General features: G+C 39.7%; 1 protein-coding gene and 1 non-coding gene across 2 annotated transcripts; both read left to right on the top strand.

Moving 5' to 3' along the window:
* Positions 1 to 4,933: 4,933 nt before the first annotated feature.
* LOC148346442 (ribonucleoside-diphosphate reductase subunit M2-like) lies at positions 4,934 to 16,398 on the top strand. The gene is made up of 10 exons (XM_088325556.1): positions 4,934 to 5,195; positions 5,285 to 5,353; positions 10,076 to 10,222; positions 10,293 to 10,409; positions 14,048 to 14,181; positions 14,247 to 14,341; positions 14,402 to 14,535; positions 14,608 to 14,712; positions 15,753 to 15,866; positions 16,092 to 16,398. Exons 1-10 carry the CDS (start codon positions 5,100 to 5,102, stop codon positions 16,242 to 16,244), a joined length of 1,164 nt encoding a protein of 387 aa, XP_088181682.1. The 5' UTR covers positions 4,934 to 5,099; the 3' UTR covers positions 16,245 to 16,398.
* LOC148346443 (small nucleolar RNA SNORD94) lies at positions 15,895 to 16,032 on the top strand. Its single transcript, XR_015848380.1, has one exon. It is a non-coding gene; the product is annotated as a small nucleolar RNA SNORD94 (small nucleolar RNA).
* Positions 16,399 to 16,773: the final 375 nt, after the last annotated feature.

Here is a 16,773-nt window from a genome sequence, read left to right as displayed (position 1 = left end):
AAGATGGATTTTGAAATATGTTGACAAAGCCAGGTGCCACTGGCAAAGCAAATAGAGCGAGATTATGTTCTTTTTCTGACTCTCTCTCTTTACTATACCTCTATCTCCCTGTCTCGCTTTTTCTTTACCGTCTCCCTTTTTCTCTTTCTGTCTATCCTTTTCTCTCTTTCTTTTTTTTCTCTCTCTTCTTTCTCTATATCACAGTCTCTCTATTTTTTTCTCTCTCTCTTGTTATCTATTTTCCCTCTCTCTTAGTATCTTTCTTTTCCTCTCATTCTTACCCTCTCTATTCTCTCTCTCTTTCTCTCTCTCTCTGTTCTTTCTTGCCCTCTCTCCCTGACTCATTTTAGAGAAATGTGAAATTGTTAAATAAAATGACTGGGCCTGATTTGAAAATATCTGGCAACCCAAAATTGCAATAAACATAAAAACACACACTTGGCTAATGGCTATCCAGCTAGTATTTTTTTTTCTTTTTTTCTTTTTTCTTACCGTTCTATTAACTTTCCTGACATTCTTTTTTTTCTCATTTAAAGTCTTTATTACATGTTTATGTCGTTTATCTTGGGATGTCATGTCTAATAATAAATGGTCTGCATTTCTATAGCGCTTTACAATGTGCTTCACACTTACCCATTCACACACACACTTACACACCGATAGCGGCGTCAGCCATGCAAAGCAACTACCTGCTTATCGGGAGCATTAGGGATTCAGTGTTTTGCCCGAGGACACTTCGACATAAAACACGGAGGAGTCGGGAATCGAACCTGCGACCCAACGATCCCGAGACGAGCGCTCTACCTCCGCCCCAGTATGTTTCAAATATGTCCACTTGATACCATCCAAGCCAGGCACCACTTGCAAAGCAACTGTAGTATTATTTCTCTTCCTGCCTTTCACTCTCTCTCGTTTGCTCTATTTCTCTCTTTCTTTTTCTCTATCTCTTTCTAACTCCTTCTTTCTCTTTCTAACTCCCTCTCCCAGCTTTTTTTTTTCCTTTCTCTCTTTCTGACTCCCTCCCCAACTTTCTTACTTTCTCAATGAGTTTCTTTATTCCTTTCTAGCTTTTTCCTTCTTTCTCCTCCCCTTCTCTTCATCACCCGCTCTCTCTTTCATGCTCACTCTTATTCTGTTGTTTTCTCTTCTTTCATTGTTTTGACATTTCTTTCTTTCTAACTTTCTTTCTCTATATTAATGTCTTTCTATCTCTTTTTCTTTATTTCTCTCTTTTGTAGGGCACAGAATCTCTTGTGATCTCTCTCTCTCTCTCTCTCTTAATCCGTCTCGTTTGTTCTCTCCCCCTTTTTATTTCTCTCTCTTGCTCTTGTTATCTCTCTCTCTCTCTCTCTATTTCTCTCTTACTCTGTCTCCTTTGTTCTCTTCCCCTTTTTATATCTCGCTCTTTCTCTCCCTCCAATCACGTTGCAAAAGATGTTCACTGCGTTATCATCAATACAATAAAGACTAATGTATTAAAAAAAAACGGGCTTGAAGTAAGTCCTCCTTGCCAATAGTTGGCGCTACATTTCCGGCAGATGACACTTCAATAAATGAATACTATTTTTTGTATTCGATAGGAATTGTACCGTTCCAAATTATCAATGCTTGGTATCACTGACTGATTAAACTTCTTTTAAAAAGAGAAAAATTGGAAACACATTCGGAACATCGACTACACATGTGATTTGCATAGTGCATTCTATTCTGCATTCTGAGTGTCTAACAGTCTCTGTGCTTTCAGTTCACATGGATGATTAAAATGATTTTTTGGAAGTATAATATTTCTTTTGTAAAAAAAAAAAACATTTCACAGTACCGTAAATTCCGGACTACAAGCCGCTACTTTTTTCCCAAACTTTCAACCCTGCGGCTTATTCAGTGATGCGGCCAATTTATGTCATTTTTCTAATGGCCGCCAGCGGTGCTCGAGTACAAAAGGTAAGATTTAGACCGGTGGAATATATGCGCTGAGGAAGACTGCAACTTCTTGGCTTTTGCATAAATCAAATTAACTTTCAAGCTAAAAGCAATCGAGCAGTCCGGACGGTTTACCGTGATGTTTACAAGTACGGTATGTTTTTTTTTACCAGACCCATTTACTGTGTTGCGAGCGTGTTGCTACCATTAACTGCCCTGTCACAGGCACCGTTTGGGATGAAAGTTATATTATTATTATTATTAAAGCTTTGAAAACTCTCTCGGTGTACCGTCTTTCTTTGTAAATATGTGTAACCATGTATAATATGCATTTGCAACTGTATATTTTTGTCATGTATTTATTTTAGACACTTATTCTGATATGTTTTGCACGGGCGAATGAAAAAGAAGGGGCGGAACAAACGCGGGGTGACGGTAAGTGGGGTAAAGGTGAGACCTGTTGGTCGACGCGGCGGACAATAGTGGATATATATTTTTCCCACCCTTACCTTTGGAAATATACACTTTTTTCCTTGGATTACTTTCAACGGGACCCGGACTCTGCAGGTCTGCATCAAACCTTAAGTACCAGTATCATTTTCTGTTCATTTTGCCGGCTGTGATTTTTGGACTGTGGACTTTAATGAAGGACATTTAGTTTCAATCGCGGGACTTAAAGTCGGGTTTGGGTTAATTTTGTGTTTGGGTTACATTTTTTAATGTGGGCGCATGCGGCTTATATACAGGTGCGGCTTGTTTAAGTACAAAATCGGTTTTCCTCTTAAAATGTGGTGGGTGCGGCTTATAATCGGGTGCGCTCTATAGTCCGGAATTTAGGGTACTTGTATTTATTCAAGAAATGTTTGGTCCCTTTTGTTCTTTGGTATTGTATAATAATTGTGAAATAATATAATAAAGTTTTCTATTTCAGAGATTTTGCCTATCATGGGTTTTTTGTTGGACTATAATTCCTGAAAAAAAAAAGTTTCATGCATTTTTTTTCAAATAAACTGCATGCTGTATTTAGAACAAGGGGGTCAAACTTGTTTTAGCTGGGGGCCACATGCTAGAAAAAAAATCTCCGGGGCCGGACTAGTAGGGTTAAGAGAAAGATAGAAAGAAAGAGAGGAGGAGAAAGAGAGAGAAGGTAAGAAAGAGAGAAAAGAACAGAGAACGGGGGAGTAAGAGGGAGAGAGAGGCTAAGAGACAGAAAAGGGGAAAGAGAGAGAGAAACAGAGAGAGCACCATAGAAGGAGGGAGAAAGAAAAAAGAGGAAGAAAGTGAGATAGAGAAAAAGAGTGAGCATGAGAAAAAGAGAGAGGGAGAAAGAAAGGGAGTGAGATCCTGTTATGAGTACTGTAGTACTGATATATGGATATTATAAACATTTTACAAGTGCTCCAAATAATATACTGAACAAAGGGACCCCCAAAACCTGTCCTTTTTTTTCCTTTTGTTTTCTTTTTTGACAGCTTTTCTTTTGTTTTTTTTCCTGCGTTTTCCTCTTTTTTGTATTCTTTTGTTTCTTCCCCCCCTTTTACCTCTTTTTTTTGCTTTATTATTTTTCTTCATTATTCTCTCCTTTATTGTTTTAATATTTTCTTTCTTTTTTTCATAGCTTTTTTCTTGTTTTTTTAATCCCTTTTTTCTTCTTTTTTTCCCAGCTTTCAACTTCTTTCGTTTCTATTGATTTTGTCTTCTTTTATATGCCTTTTTTTCATCCCTCCCCCCAGACTGCTCTCACCACGACATCCAGTTTTCTTTGGGTGGGCAGATCGTATCTGCGGGTGGGCACTCCCCCTCCCCCAAGCGCCCCTGCTTACTGGTATTTAATAATAAATACATAAGTATTCGATTTATTTGGGGCAATTACTGTAATAGTGCTATTTTTAGCTCTAATTATACATATTTCAGTAACTTCTGGTTTCGAGGTATCTAATATATGAATAAGTATCTATTTTACTTTCACATTTAATATAAAACGTACATATAGACCAGGGGTGTCAAACTCGTGTTAACTCGGGGGCCACAAACATTCTGTCGGGGGCCGGACTAGTAGATTAAAGAGAAAAAAAAAGAGAGATAAAGAAATAAGAGAAAGAGGGAGGGAAAAGGAGAAACAAAGAAAGAGAGCGTGAGAAACAAAAGAGATAAAAAGAGAAGTCGTGAGAGGGGAAAAGAAAGGGAGAGGAAGAAAGAAATCCAAAGAGAAATAGAAAGACAGAAGGAGAGAAAAGACAAAACAAAGCGCAAAGGGTAGGAAGAAAGAGAAAAGAGAGAAAAGGAAGTTAGAGCAAAAGAGGTTAAAAGACAGAGAGAGAAAAAGACAAAAAGCAACAAAGGAAGAGAAAAAGAGAGAGAGTGAAAGAGACAGAGAGGGAGAAAAGGGGTGGAAAAGAAAGAGAGAGAGAGAAATAAATAAATACAAGTGCAGTGTCTTTGCTCGAGGCACCTGGCTTTGGCAACATCGAGTTGACATATTTCAACCTGCAGCTTATTTTTCTCTTGCACTTCTCTGAGTTGTCTCGCGGGCCGCCTATTCGACACCCATATTATAGACAAACAACAATAACCTAACGACTTACCAGCTGCAGTGTCGAGCTATTTTGCTTATTTTAACGATTACTTTTCCTATTTTACCAGGATAATACGATAAATATAGCAAAATAACAAAAAACATATGGGAAATAATAATAATAGATAATAAGCAAGCAGCAAAATGTGTCATTTCAATAATACCGTACTCGTCAGAGAAACTTGGAACACATGTCGTCAGTCTGTGTCGCTAGCTTCCACCTCGAGAGGATATTACCTAAATAATCGTCGCGCGAACCAAATAGGTTTGAAATTTGCTGTTAGGTAACTTCGACATTTTGGCGCCGCTTTTGGAAGTCTTTTGTAACTTCGAGTTTGCCGCAGAAAACGAGAAGGAGCCTCACGTGACCAAAACGTGCCTTCCGATTGGTCTTTAGACCACGTCGGGAGAAACGTCCCTTCTGATTGGTTAGCGCTAGTTCCGGGCGCCAATGTTTCAACAAAAAGCCGCAACCGCCTTAAGTCACTATTGTCTCTGGAGGTCGAGCGGAGCAGTCCATCGCCTTTTCTCCTACGCGGCTTTTATCTCGATATTTTTTTATTTCTTCTTATTTTAAGTACACTAAGTTTCCCCACGTTTAAATATGCAGTCTGCTCGCTCGCCGCTTTCCGCCTACAACAACAAGGAGAACCAGGTGAACCAAGACTTGAGCAAGATGAGGCTGGACAAAGAAAACACAGTGAGTGATTGCCAATGGCAACTCGGGAAAAAGATAACAAAATACGTCTTTTAAATGTTATTTGCAAACGTTTCTTTCTTCTTTTGAAGCCTCCAAGTGTGAACGCGACGCGGATGCTGGCGTCCAAAACCGCGCGCAAAATCTTCACCGAAACGCCGGTAAGTGACGTCATCAATCAGCCATGGAATTTAGGGGTTATTGTTTTGAATATTTTTCAGAGGCAAATTATTGTTATTTACAAACGTGGAGGTTTAAAATTTCGAAAGAAGCCCGCTTTGTTGGATAAACCTGGCGCCAAACTGCGTGAGAGGGCGCGGACTGATGCAAGATGCTACCTTTCTTTGCAAGCCTGACTCGAATTTGCTAAAATTGTGGCCATATTTCACCTTTTAGTGAATCCGGTCGCAAATGACATCGAAATTTATTCGCACAGCAATTTTCAGGTACAGATATACAGTGGGACCTCGCTACTTCGCGGTTCCACGTTCGCGGGTTCAGAGCTACGCGGGTCTAAAAAAAACAAACAATAAAATAAAATCATTTGTCCCTTGCCCACTGCCCGATGATTGCTGGGATGGGCTCCAAAACCCCCGCGGCCCTACTGAGGATAAGCGGTGCAGCTAATGAGATGAGATGAATTTAAAAAAAAAAATTAAGCATTTTTGAAGGGGTGTTGCTACTTCGTGGTTCCACGTTCGCGGGTTCAGAGCTTCGCAGGTCTAAAAAATAATCAAATAAAATTCCGTATTTTTCGCACTATAAGGCGCACCTTCAATGAATGATATATTTTTAAACTTTTTCCATTTATAAGGCGCTATGAGTGCATGCTGGTTTAAGATCGGGTAGTTGTGCAATTTTGTAATTGTAATCCTGTGCAGTCCTTCGTGACATTTTTATGATTAAGGGCGTCATAAATAAATGTGACTTGACTTGGCTACAGTAGAGGATGTAGTTACGTTATGCAACCGTTAGATGGTGCCGCGCTAAAGGGAATGTCAACAAAACAGTCAGATCGGTCAGTCAAACTTTATTAATAGATAACAAACAAGCTTTCCACAATCTTCATTCACTCCCAAAATGAATAAACGGCTGTTTTATTATTTTCTCTTAGGTAAAGCATTTTCGTGACCCATCTTTAACATCTTTGAACAACAGCAAGGCATAACATTTTACTTTTCCTCCATTTAGTCAACACGCAAAAAAACGTCTGATACTGTTATGGTAAATTAAACGTTAGTCCATTCGCAATATAGTAACACTCGTAATGTGCAAAAAGAACAAGTGCAAAACCATAACAATAAAGCAATAACATAATAACTGTTTAAGGCGCACCGGATTATAAGGCGCATAGTCAGCTTTTTAAAAATAAAAATCAGATTTTATGTGCGCCTTAGAGTGCGGAAAATACGGTAATTGAATTTTTAAACATTTTTTTCAAGCATTTTTGAAGGGGCGTCGCTACTTCGCAGATTTTCACTTTTCGCGGGCGGTTTCGGTCCCCATTAACCGCGATAACCGAGGGATTACTGTACTACTCGAAGTGCTTTATAAAAACATTCATGAAATTGTGAATATGTTTAATTACTGTTATAAGTGTCAATAAAATTGTTCAAACAAAAAAATTCAGGAGATGATAAAGACAATACAATCATTCAATCTTCTCATTTTCACATTGGGAACGCTTATCATAAGGTTTGACCCAAAAGCAAATTGGTCGACAAAGATTTGAAGGGTGGGTTTACATTTTTAACATTTTTTGGGTGGATAAAACAATGGCTACACATATATATTTTTTTTAATTTCATATCTGGATAATGTGGTAGGAAAATTGTATAGTATATATTTGCATGTATTTTTGTTCTGTCAAGGTAATTGGCAAGTCAGTGTCTGAAACTCGTGACAAAAAGTTACCGGACACCAGGCATAAAGTTGCCTGCCCCATTTTCACAACTTGAAACACAATAAGATGACTAATCGTTAAAAAAAAAACATTGTTGCAAAGTATTAAACAATATATAACAGAACAACACTTTAAAATTAAGTCTATTATGAATCTATTTATAATATTCATTTCATGTATATGACATCGCTGTTTTCCATCTGCCATCAGTAGGTACCTGTATTTTCTCATCTTCCTTCATGTAATGTTTGTGTTGCGTCGTCTGCTACAAGCTACGTGAACTCCTCTTTCCACGATGCTTTTAATGTACGTTTACTTTTCGTTGCATCATAAATTTTGTTAGCTTCTTTTTAATCTTTCTTCTGGGGCTGGGGTTTTGGCTTGATTCCTAAGCACTTCTCCATTTTTCTTGTGCTCTCTGTGCGTCTACTTTGGAAAACGATATGCAAATGCACAACCTTATAACACTCAGGAAAGTTATTCGACGCAGGCTTCTGATTGGCTGCCGAGCATGCAAACTACCAAACGAACCGAAATTTCCAAACCGAACGAAGATTTTGAAATCGGAATAAAGCAAACGTTTGTTTTGAAAAGAAAAATCGTTAGTTTTTTTTATTGTTATTATTTTAAATGATTTTTCCTTGAAAAAATTGTTGGCCTCCCGGGCGGAGACATTTTGTAAGTTGTACGCCCGACGTAAAAGATGCACGCCTGGGCAGACGTTATTTCAGACACTGTGCAAATATTTATTTATTTTATGGTCTTTGTTATAGAAAGTTTTTTTGTGCACTATTTCTTCTATATTTGGATAAAGAGAAGAATATTGAGATGCCTTTTTAAGATGTGCTTTCGTCGAAAAAATAATCGACCAATTCAATCCTCATAAAACAAAATAATCATTAGTTGCAGCCCTTGCTGGAATATGCTAAAGTCATTATTCAATGTCCAGTCTCCATTGTTCATTCAAGGTGTCCTTATTTTTCAGAAATTCTTTTAAGTTGTACCTTTTTATATAGGCTCTTTCAAAAATGTTGATTACCTTATTTCTTTGTGATCGTAATCCTTCAATCAAAGGTAACAAAAGTCACTTGACCGTACCCCAAATTTATTTTATAATTCCACTACATTCCTCAGGCTAATGTTAAGTTCCCCAACGATGACGAGGTAATCCTCAATAGAGAAGTGCACAAGAATGGTAGTTCACCAACCCAGTTTTGGCATCTGAAGTCCTAAAACCATTGCCAGTAAATCGTATATGCCCAGAATATTCTGTAGGAAAAACGGTCACATGAACTGCTCCTTATTTTCAGACTTTATTTTGAAAGTGTACCTCCTAGTTACCAGGGTCCATCATACACCAGTGCGGGAATAAAAAAAACTAAATGCAGGTTTCTCAACTGAATATTATTTTTATATGATAGATCAGGGGTGTCAAACTCATTTTAACTCAGGGGCCACAGGATAGAACAAACATTCTGTCGGGGGCCGGACTAGTAGATTAAAGAGAAAGAAAAAGAGAGATTAAAAAAAATAAGAGAAAGATAGAGGGAAAAGAAGAGAGGGCGGGACAAAGAAAGAAAAAGATAGAGAGAGAGAGCGTGAGAAACAAAAAAAGATAAAAAGTCATGAGAGAGGGGGAAAAGAAAGGAGGAGGGAGAAAGAAATCCAAATAGAAATAGAAAGACAGGGAGAGAAAAGCGAAAAGAAAGTACAAAGGGTATAAAGAGAGAAAGAAAAAAGAGAGAAAATGAAAAAAGGAAGTTAGAGCAAAAGAGGTTAAAAGACACAGAGAGAGGAAGAGACAAAGAGCAACAAAGGAAGAGAAAAAGAGAGACACAGAGAGTGAAAGAGAGGGATAGAGTGGGAGAAAAGGGATGGAAAAGAAAGAGAAAGAGAGGGAGAGATAGAAATAAATACAAGTACAGTGTCTTTGTTCGAGGCACCTGGCTTTGGCAACATCAAGTTGACATATTTCAACCTGCAGCTTGTTTTTCTCTTGCGCTTCTCTGAGAGTTATCTCGCGGGCCGGATTCAATCCCTTAGCGGGCCTGATCTGGCCCGCGGGCCACCACTTTGACACCTGTGTGATAGATGAAGGCTAAGGGATTGAATCCGGCCCGTGAGACAACACTCAGAGAAGCGCAAGAGAAAATGCAGGTTGAAATATGTCAACTTGATGTTGCCAAAGCCAGGTGGCTCTCACAAAGACACTGCACTTGTATTTGTCTCTCTCTCCCTCTTTTCCACGCCTTTTCTCCCAATCTGTCTCTCTTTCACTCTGACTTTTTTTTTTCTTCCTTTGTTGCTCTTTGTCTCTTTTCTCTTTCTCTCCTCATACCCTTCACGCTTTTTCTTTTCTCTCCTTCTGTCTTTCTATTTCTTTGGATTTCTTTCTTCCTCTTTGTTTTCCCCCTCTCTCATGACTTTTTATCTTTTCTCACGCTCTCCCTTTCTTTTTCTTTCTTTGTCCCGCCCTCTCTCCTTTTCCCTCCCTCTTTCTCTTATTTCTTTCTTTTTCCTTCTCTTTAATCTACTAGTCCGGCCCCCGACAGAATGTTTGTTGTATCATGTGGCCCCCGAGTTAAAATGAGTTTGGCACCCCTGCATTAGTCATTGTTTTAAAAAATAAGGCCTTGATTGTCATTAAAATGTTTTAAATCCAATTTTTGAAAGTCTTTAAAATGTGAAAACATTAAGATTTGTTTCAGCTAAAAAGATTTGGGGAAAAATCGATTTAAATGCATCATGATAACAATACTTCATGACTGTAGCAGAATTGGAATTAGTAGTTATCTTTTAGTTTGGACTGAGAATCCATGAAGGACTGTATACATTTTTGTTCGTTACCGTTTTCCATGTCTTAAACTTTGGTGTCTTAAACCTAGTGAGTAACATCACAAATGGTTGGATGGCTACAATTAATCGTGTGTTTTTTTCCCTGTCATTTTGGGCTAAAAGCAACCACTATTTTGTGTCCCAGGTCAAAGTCGTGAAAAAGAAAGAGAGCGAGATCACTGAACCTCTTCTGAAGGACAACCCTCGCCGCTTTGTCATCTTCCCCATCCAATACCAGGACATCTGGCGAATGTACAAAAAAGCAGAGGCTTCTTTCTGGACTGCCGAAGAGGTCGGCACTCAAACACGTCCCCTGCGTGTCAGTAGGTGTTTTCACCGTGTCCTAATGCGTTTGTGTGTAGGTGGACCTATCCAAGGACATGCAGCACTGGGAAGGCCTGAAGGAAGACGAGAAGTTTTTCATCTCCCACGTCTTGGCCTTCTTTGCTGCCAGTGATGGCATCGTCAATGAGAATCTGGTAAGCGCCGACACAAATCTGGTTGTGTGTGCTCACTCGGTGGTCACGTGTCTTTGTCCTGCTCCTAGTGTTGTGTTTTCAAACATTGTACCTCAGAATCAGGAGAGGCGCTTGGGAGACAAATGCAGAGTTGATGGGACATGCCAGTACTATATTACACCAGTACTGTATTAAGCAGACATTAAATTCCAAGCAAGGGTCGTAAGACAATAAATTTATCACTTGTATAGACTACAGGGTTCGTACCGGTGCTTGAAATTCTTAAATTCTTGAATTTTAATGTCTTCAAGGTGAGGAAGTTACCTGAAAAATGCTTGAAATAGTTGCCATTGCCATGTTTCTTTGCAGTGTGACTCTATAGACCACACAATATAGAAAAATTGTGTGAAAATGAAGCACACATCTGCCCTGTTTTTTTTGTTGTTTTTTTACCTTTGTGTTGTCATGTGTCACCACTGCCTAATGGTCGCACCCATGAGGACAGCTCTATTTAGAAAAACAGCTATTTAGGCTCAGCTCAGATTAAAAAAAAAATGTTTTAATGATATACTATCACTGATAATAAAAAATCATTCTGCACCAAATCTTTTAGTAATGAGCAATTTCATAGTAGAAATTTAAGATATAAACTGTAGATGAATGATAAAAACCCACCCTCCTTTTTTTATATATATATATAACTTTGCCAATTTTTTTTAAGGGCAACACAGCTGCTGGGTGGTGTGCATACAGGGTTTAATTCCACAGCCTCCCTCCCCATGTGGAGTTTGCATGTAATTCTATTTTGACCCATTTAAACACGGATCTTCTGAAAAACGTCAAAATTATAAATTAGGTGGGGGGAAAAGAAGCTAAAGATCAGCAGTCAATTGGATGCACATAGAGTACTTTCTTTAGTCTTTCGTATTTAACTGAATTATTACCCAATATCTATGGAGCCCTTTCCTTGTTTGTAAACAAGTGACGTATTAAAATTGTCAAAGGTGGGTGCATTGTTGAAGCGGAATTCATGTCAGTCTACAGCAGCCCATTGACACAAAAAGCTTGTAGGCCATTGTTAGGAACAGCTCAAAATATCACAAATTATGTGCTGGCGGAAACGGGGCAGGGTCCTTAGCTAGGGATCATTCTTTCGGTTAAACTTTGATCATGGGCCCTAATTGGTAGACCATATTTGGGCCATCAAATAATACAATCATTTGATCCAGAGTGCCTGTTCAAAACGTCATTTGGGCTGAGTTTCTTGAGTTTTTCAGAATAATTTGGCATACACTTTAGGTAAACATCTTTAACTGGAAAGAAAGGTTTTCTGACCCTAAAGCAACGCTAAACCGTAGCACTCCTGTCCTTGAAAGCCGCATATCCTGCATGGTTTTGGCAGGTTTCTTGTCTTCAACTCGAGTATACAAACAAGGTTCCTTTCTTAAAGTGCATTGAATTCCTCATTGTAAAACATAAGGCCTTATTTGGCATTGAAAAGTTACCCCAATAACACATATTGATAATTGTTTGACATAAAAGATTTGGTAACATTTGTCGATTGATCTTTTTTTGAATAATTAAATTCACAATTTTACTTTGCTGGCAACAATGTGTGACCACGATAACTGAACTGTCAAAAGGGTGATGTGCTTTCAGTCGGACGCGTGTCTTAGGTCTACCCACAATACACATAGCAACTTCAGACAGAGACGTTTACTTTGGACCATGCCCGAAAAGTGTACATCTGATAAGAAGCGGCTGTCTGAACGTTTCTCCCCATGGCTAAAAGTTGTGACAAGTTATGTGTATGAGGAACGATGTATTGGGTGCAAGAAATATGTGTTTGTATGTTTTGTTTGTTTTATTGTGTTTTGTTTTCCACTAATTGGTCTTAAATGGGATTTCTAAGGGAATTAAAGCAGGGGTGGCCAACCCGCGGCTCTCGAGCCGCATGCGGCTCTTGAACTAGTTTCATGCGGCTCTTTAGGAGCTGTTATAAACTTGTTTAATGCGGCTCTTTGGAAGCTGTAACATGACATGCATCAAGAATGTTTAGCCGGCACTGTAATTTGCCTTCCCTACAGCTAGATGGCACTCCGACAATCAATGTCTGTTTTAGTGACGTAAAACGAGCGACGAGAAAATATTTGTTTGACAAAATGTATTGTAGTCAATTTATGTGAAATTACCTCTTGAAATGGCAGGTAAAAAGGCACAGCCAAACTAAAATATGAAGAAGAACACAGGACGTTTTTGCCAGAATGGGATAGTTTATATTATTTTATTGAACGTAATGGCAAGCCTATCTGCCTTATACGTAACGCGGCATTAGCACATTCAAAGCTTCAAATCTTCAGCGTCAATTCAGCTCACTCCACCCTAACATCGAACAGGAATTTCCAAAAGGGACTGAACTTAGTAAGAAAAAGTTGTTGACTACGAAAAGCCAAGCAGAAAAACAGTTGCATTTCTTTCAAAAAAATTATGAAACACTCTGAGACCGTAACGCTTGCTTCTTATCAGTTAGCTTGGAACATAGCACGGGCTAAAAAGCTATACAACGAAAGAGAATTCATTAAAAATGCGTCATTGACGCCTTTGAAATCTTGGCTCATGTAGACAACAAACTAAAACAGAGCAAATCAGATGTTCAACTGTCTCGCCACAGTATGGAACGAAGAATATCCGATATTAATGCAGCTGTTGAATAACAGTTGCACACTGAGCTGCAAACAAACTAACTGCAAGAGCTACGGATGGAGCGCGAGCCATCATCGGATCAATGAACGGGCTTGTGGGACTGTACAAAGCTGATCAAACATTTCCAGACTTTTGGGATTTCCACTGCATCATCCACAGGGAGCAACTCGTGTCTAAATCACTCAAATTTGACAACGTCATGAAACCTGTGATGGAAATCGTCAACTTCATCTGCACACATGCGCTTAACCAGAGGATATTCAGGAATATCATCGCTGAACTGGACCAAGGACTTCCAGGTGACCTGCTACTGCACTGTGAGGTGGCTGTCAAAAAGCCAGGTACTAGCTCGCTTCTTTGAGCTTTTGGATCCAGTAAAACTGTTCATGGAAGAGAAGGACAAGGACTATCCCAAGCTCTCAGACCTCAAGTCGATAATGGATCTGGAACAGTGCTCACAATGTTAACTGTTGAAAATTATTGATATTATCATGTTGGTGTGGTTATTTTCATCAGATCTAGTCGAGTAGAGATTTGTGTATGCGTGCGTACATGATTAAAAGATGTTTATGTGTATAATGTGGCATTTTTAGTAAAAAAAAAAATTATCAACTCGCCCCCGTTAACAACTATGATGTGGCTCTTTGTAGTAACACAGACGAAAAATTGGCTCTTAGTCGCTGAATGGTTGGCCACCCCTGGAATTAAAGTATTCCATTTAACTTAAGCTGTCGGAACCTTGTACAAACTATCAGCTTGTTAGCAAGCTAGCCGAAACTTGTTGACGATCTTGGTTCTTGGAATCACCAATGTCGGAATAGAAAAACCTAAAAAATCATGCGTCCCTCGGACTGGAAGTGCCCGGTTCAACTCTAAAGCATGAGGGACCATTCAGTACGCACAGATAAAATTTAATACATTAAGCAAATCAATTACATTTTTCCCAACCGGTGCAGGTGGAGCGCTTCACGCAGGAGGTTCAGGTGACTGAGGCACGCTGCTTCTACGGCTTCCAGATTGCCATGGAGAACATCCACTCAGAGATGTACAGTCTACTCATTGACACTTACATCAAAGACCCCAAGGAGAGGTAAGCTGGTGGTGAGGGCACGTGTGTGTTGGGAAACTCTTTGACGCTGATTTGAACCATTTCAGGGAATACCTGTTCAACGCCATTGAGACCATGCCGTGTGTCAAGAAGAAGGCCGATTGGGCAATCAACTGGATCGGAAACAAGAACGCCGCTTATGGTAAGGAACCCCTGATGTCCATCTTGTTTGGTGCAACTGTTTAATCATCTCCACCTTCAGGTGAGCGTGTGGTGGCCTTCGCAGCCGTGGAAGGCATTTTCTTCTCCGGGTCCTTCGCTGCCATCTTCTGGCTGAAGAAACGTGGCCTGATGCCAGGGCTGACCTTCTCAAACGAGCTCATCAGCAGAGACGAGGTCAGGGTCACGCCATCGTCTGTCGGTGGTGAGTGGTTTGACATGGGTTTTGACGGGTTGTGTCGCTTTCAGGGACTCCACTGCGACTTTGCGTGTTTGATGTTCAAGCATCTCGTCAACAAGCCCTCCGAGGAGATTGTGACGTCCATCATCAAGAACGCGGTGGAGATCGAGCAGGTGGGCGCCTACTGACTACTTGTTTTAACCCCCACCGCTAAAAGTTTCTATACTTATTAAAAGTTTTTTAAAAATGTCATGTTGTAGATACTGAGGAGCAAAAAACAGCTAGATTGGTGTTAATTCATAAAACTTCATCAAGAGTATTCAAATGCTAGCACAAATTATCATGCACTTTGATAGGACTATTTATTCGAATTAACAAAAATTCGCACTTATGCTTTGGAAAGATACTCACGGGTCAGCGAAAACTATTGGAAAAAATTCCTTTAAGGTAAACTATTTCATTAAAGTCCTATATTTTCCTCTTGATCCAGCCATTTTCTCAACCGCATCAAGCTTTCTTGTTCCACTTTCATTTTAAAAGAAACGGGTTACCTCATCTTTACACTTTACACCAACCATGTTGAATGGATGCACGAGATCTAAACAATAAAAACGTCAGAGATTTTAGCACGCTAGAGATGAAGTACACGCAGTATTGTATGTTTACACGTGAACTAGGAAGTAGAAGCCGGATTTCTTCTTCGGTGTGGATGCTGGGTTAGCTCTCACAGCACCACACGGTGGAGAGAAGCACAACAGTACTGTCCTCTACTCGGAAAAAGGTGCACACACCACAAATTTTAATTTGCATCCCGAAAAAAATGTTCGTATCTACCGTTTTATGTAAGTCGAATGGTCGTAAGTAGGGGAACGTCTGCAACAACTTATGTTCTTATCACATTATTAACAGGTTTATTAATGAAATCGGGGTTAAATGGACTCTACCATTAAAAAGATCATTCTACATGCAAATTATGATGACCTACTAGTGACCTATTCTGAAAAAGTCCACAGGGACCTCAGCTGTCCTCAGGAGGCACCACAGTCGCTTCAACAGCTACCACCAACTTTGAATCAATAACACCATCATAACTTCAATTCACACATTTCAAATTGTCTATCGTTAAAACTGTCTATACATTCAATTTACCGCCCTTGCCCCAGTGACTAATAGTACCCCTTCCTAATGTCCATCTTGGTTTTTACTTTTCCAGGAGTTCCTGACGCAAGCGTTGCCAGTCAAGCTCATCGGGATGAACTGTGATCTGATGAAGCGCTACATTGAGTTTGTGGCCGACCGACTCATGGTGGAGCTGGGCTTCGCCAAGGTAAAGCTAAGAAATTGGTTTGGTGCTGACCGTTATGATGAGTGGCGCAGGGGTACGTACCTCAGCCGGTAATGGAGGCTGAGCGTCGCTGCCAAACCCTCGTTGCTGGGCATGTGGCCTGGTGGCGGGGAGGCGGCGACGTGACACAGACGCCAGACTGAACGGTTGTCGGGTTTCAAACTTCTTCCGTGCCTTCCTTAGTCTCACTTTTTTTGGCGTTTTTAGCTGTACTGCGTTGAGAACCCGTTCGACTTCATGGAGAACATCTCCCTGGAGGGAAAGACCAACTTCTTCGAGAAGCGCGTGGGCGAGTACCAGAGGATGGGTGTCATGACCACCACCGTCGACAACACTTTTACATTGGAGGCAGACTTCTAAATGTGACTGCTCTGTCGTCACCATGGAAACCTCTATACAGGCAATGGCAGGTCTTGGTGAATGGTGGATTTGTTTTAATGTAAATTGGTGTTTTTATATGAATTGTACATTTATTTATCCTTGTTTTACATAATAAAATGTGTTGTACAGCAGTACTTAATCCTTTGCTATATTAATTCCAGACTGAAGAGTTCACCTGATTTACAGCAAAATGCTAAATTCAAGAACAAAACTCGATTGTCTTGCAACAAGCTGCATATGATTTTAGGCTGCAGGCTTAGACAACACTTAAAAATTGACTAATGCACATCCATCTCTCACATTTTAAGCCTGGCACAAACTGAAGAATTTGCTGTTTTCATTATCAGTTGTCAGATAGTTCATGTGACCATTTAAGATGATTACAAATGCAAGCATGAATTTACTACTTCACCAAAAGAAAACAAATGAGGGCTGCATCGCCCTATACTTAGACTTTTTACGTTAATGTTGCCAGAGCACTGGACCAAAGTGCATTATCTTGTCATCG

This window comes from Urocampus carinirostris, chromosome 20, assembly GCF_059441175.1.
Source record: "Urocampus carinirostris isolate Australia breed hairy pipefish chromosome 20, RoL_Ucar_1.0, whole genome shotgun sequence".
Classification (NCBI taxonomy): Eukaryota; Metazoa; Chordata; class Actinopteri; order Syngnathiformes; family Syngnathidae; genus Urocampus; species Urocampus carinirostris.
This window is presented reverse-complemented; position numbering and strand designations above follow the sequence as displayed.